At 42.9% G+C, this 2,072-nt stretch overlaps 1 protein-coding gene across 1 annotated transcript; it reads right to left on the bottom strand.

Annotated features, from left to right (window-relative positions):
* Nucleotides 1-61: 61 nt before the first annotated feature.
* Nucleotides 62-1,768, bottom strand: LOC121938077 (carnitine O-acetyltransferase-like; the record flags this gene model as incomplete). Its single annotated transcript, XM_042481361.1, has 3 exons — nt 62-184; nt 1,350-1,469; nt 1,668-1,768. Coding segments are annotated over 3 exons (344 nt in total), but the record flags the coding sequence as incomplete, so codon positions are not given.
* Between the last annotated feature and the right edge of the window lie 304 nt (nt 1,769-2,072).

Here is a 2,072-nt window from a genome sequence, read left to right as displayed (position 1 = left end):
AAATGTTTTTAATGTAAAAGAAAAGATACTTCCAGCTCCACACCACTTTTCACTATCTCACCTGTAGTAGGCCAGTTGTAGTGCGATCTGTATGAAAGCATCAGGACTCATCTTGTAGGTCTTAGGGACGTTTTTCCCAAAGTGGCTGAAAATGATGACTCTCATGTCCAGGTCTTGGGCCAGTCTGTGGAGGGAGAAATGTGAGACCCACTCTGTCTCTGTGCCTGATGACATGCAGTGAAAATGTAAAAACTAGGGCAAGGCGCTAAATCGATTTTTACGATTAATGCCAATTTGTGGTTTAGATCGATTTTTAAAATGAAAATCTAGATTTTCTCTTTAACTTCCTCCGCTGCTCCCTTCGGGCTTCTGTAGTTCTTAGTGGCCTACGCCCTCAACCCGCACTTACGCCCTAGAGATACACACAACATGATAGCAGTCTCGTCAGTCATTTGGAACTGGTTCGGTTTTGTGGCGTCAGATCTGGAACAATCCACAGTCCACTTAAAAGTTTGTTAAAAGGCTGTTGCAACTAAAGGCAACAGCCAACATTACTGGAATACTTTTCCAATTGAGTCTTGCATGACAGACCAGCTGCAAAGCTGTTACTGATGCAGTCGAGTCGAGCTGCATATCCCTAAAGATACGGTGCCCACATATACAGTAGATAAGCCTGCAGATTTATCCACATGCTGAAAACTATCCACCCCAGCTATGTGCTACCAGCCGCCCTGCCTCATCTGAACAACTGTACATGTGAAAAGATCATGAGAGAGCTGGAGGGGAAGTGGTTTGACTCCACTACCATAGACCGATGCTCCAGTCATTTCAACACAACAACATTATTTGTTAACACGGAACTAACGTTGACTGACAGTTGTATGAATCAGAATTGGTCATTTTCAGTACTCGACTGTTCCAACTGCAAAACTGACTTGAAGTCCTACATTTTTCAGTTCGCCTTTGTTAATTTAATGCATTTTATTTATAGGCGCCTTTCTTGGCACTCAAGGTCACCTTACATCATCAACATAAAAGCAGACACAATATTAAAATGACAAAATAAAATATAGAAATACAATAAGAAATTAGACAATGCAATTGTGATCAGAGGGAGTAAGCCAGTTTAAACAGATGAGTTTTGAGTTTGGATTTGAATGTGGTAGTGAGTCTGAGTTACGGAGGTCAGGTGGGAGTGAGTTCCAGAGCTGGGGAGCAGAGCGGCTGAATCAATTAAAACTGTAAATTGAGCTTGGTGTGAAAAAATTGTATTTCTAGGACATATTGCCCAGCCCTAGTAGAAACACTTATTATAAAGGTCACAGAGTGTTTTTAAAATCTGCCCTCACTTGTTCATGGCCTGCTTGGCTTCCTCAATGTCCTTCTTAATCTCAGGCGTGATGCTGAAGTGCAGCTTCTTGGGCATGGGCAAAGGCACCATGGGAGTCCGCACCATCTCTGGCTTCCTCCTGTTACCACCAACACGGCAGAAAAGAGACAACACATGAGATGGAAGAAAGTCATCCTTAATGAAGCCATGGTTCTCTGTCCATGCTCAGCCTGAAGCAGAATGTCACAGTGTCCTCTCTGTCTTGTTGCTGAACGTTCAAAGACGTTAAAACAAGAAGAAATCCAAACAGAGTCAAAATAAACTGTGACCCACTTACGTGTACTCTACAACATGGTCGATCAAGGCCACTATGGGTGGGCCTTCAGCCGGGGCATGCTCGTAGTTCACACCACACATCCCGTCTTGTCCTACAATAAACTGGGGAAAGATCAGACACTTTTACAAAACATAAACCACAAATTTGCATAACATCCACCTGAGGAATCTGTTGAGAAGGTCAAGTTACAGCCCAGTCACCAGAAGAAGAAAACGTTGGCATTGAACATTTCTGCAGCTCATGAATACATTACGTTTGCATTCTGCACATTTTAAATGTATGGTATCAAACTTCGTCCTCAGCAGGTGGAGGGGAAAGTGGATGGTGTGTCAGACCACAGTTTGAGACCAACAAACAACAAAAGTGGGTGTTTCTCTCAAGTAATTGCTGTTTCCAGTGTTTTAG

This window comes from Plectropomus leopardus, unplaced genomic scaffold (assembly GCF_008729295.1).
Source record: "Plectropomus leopardus isolate mb unplaced genomic scaffold, YSFRI_Pleo_2.0 unplaced_scaffold28394, whole genome shotgun sequence".
NCBI classification, from domain to species: Eukaryota; Metazoa; Chordata; class Actinopteri; order Perciformes; family Serranidae; genus Plectropomus; species Plectropomus leopardus.
The sequence above is the reverse complement of the archived record's forward strand: the minus strand, read 5'-3'. Positions and strand labels throughout refer to the sequence as shown.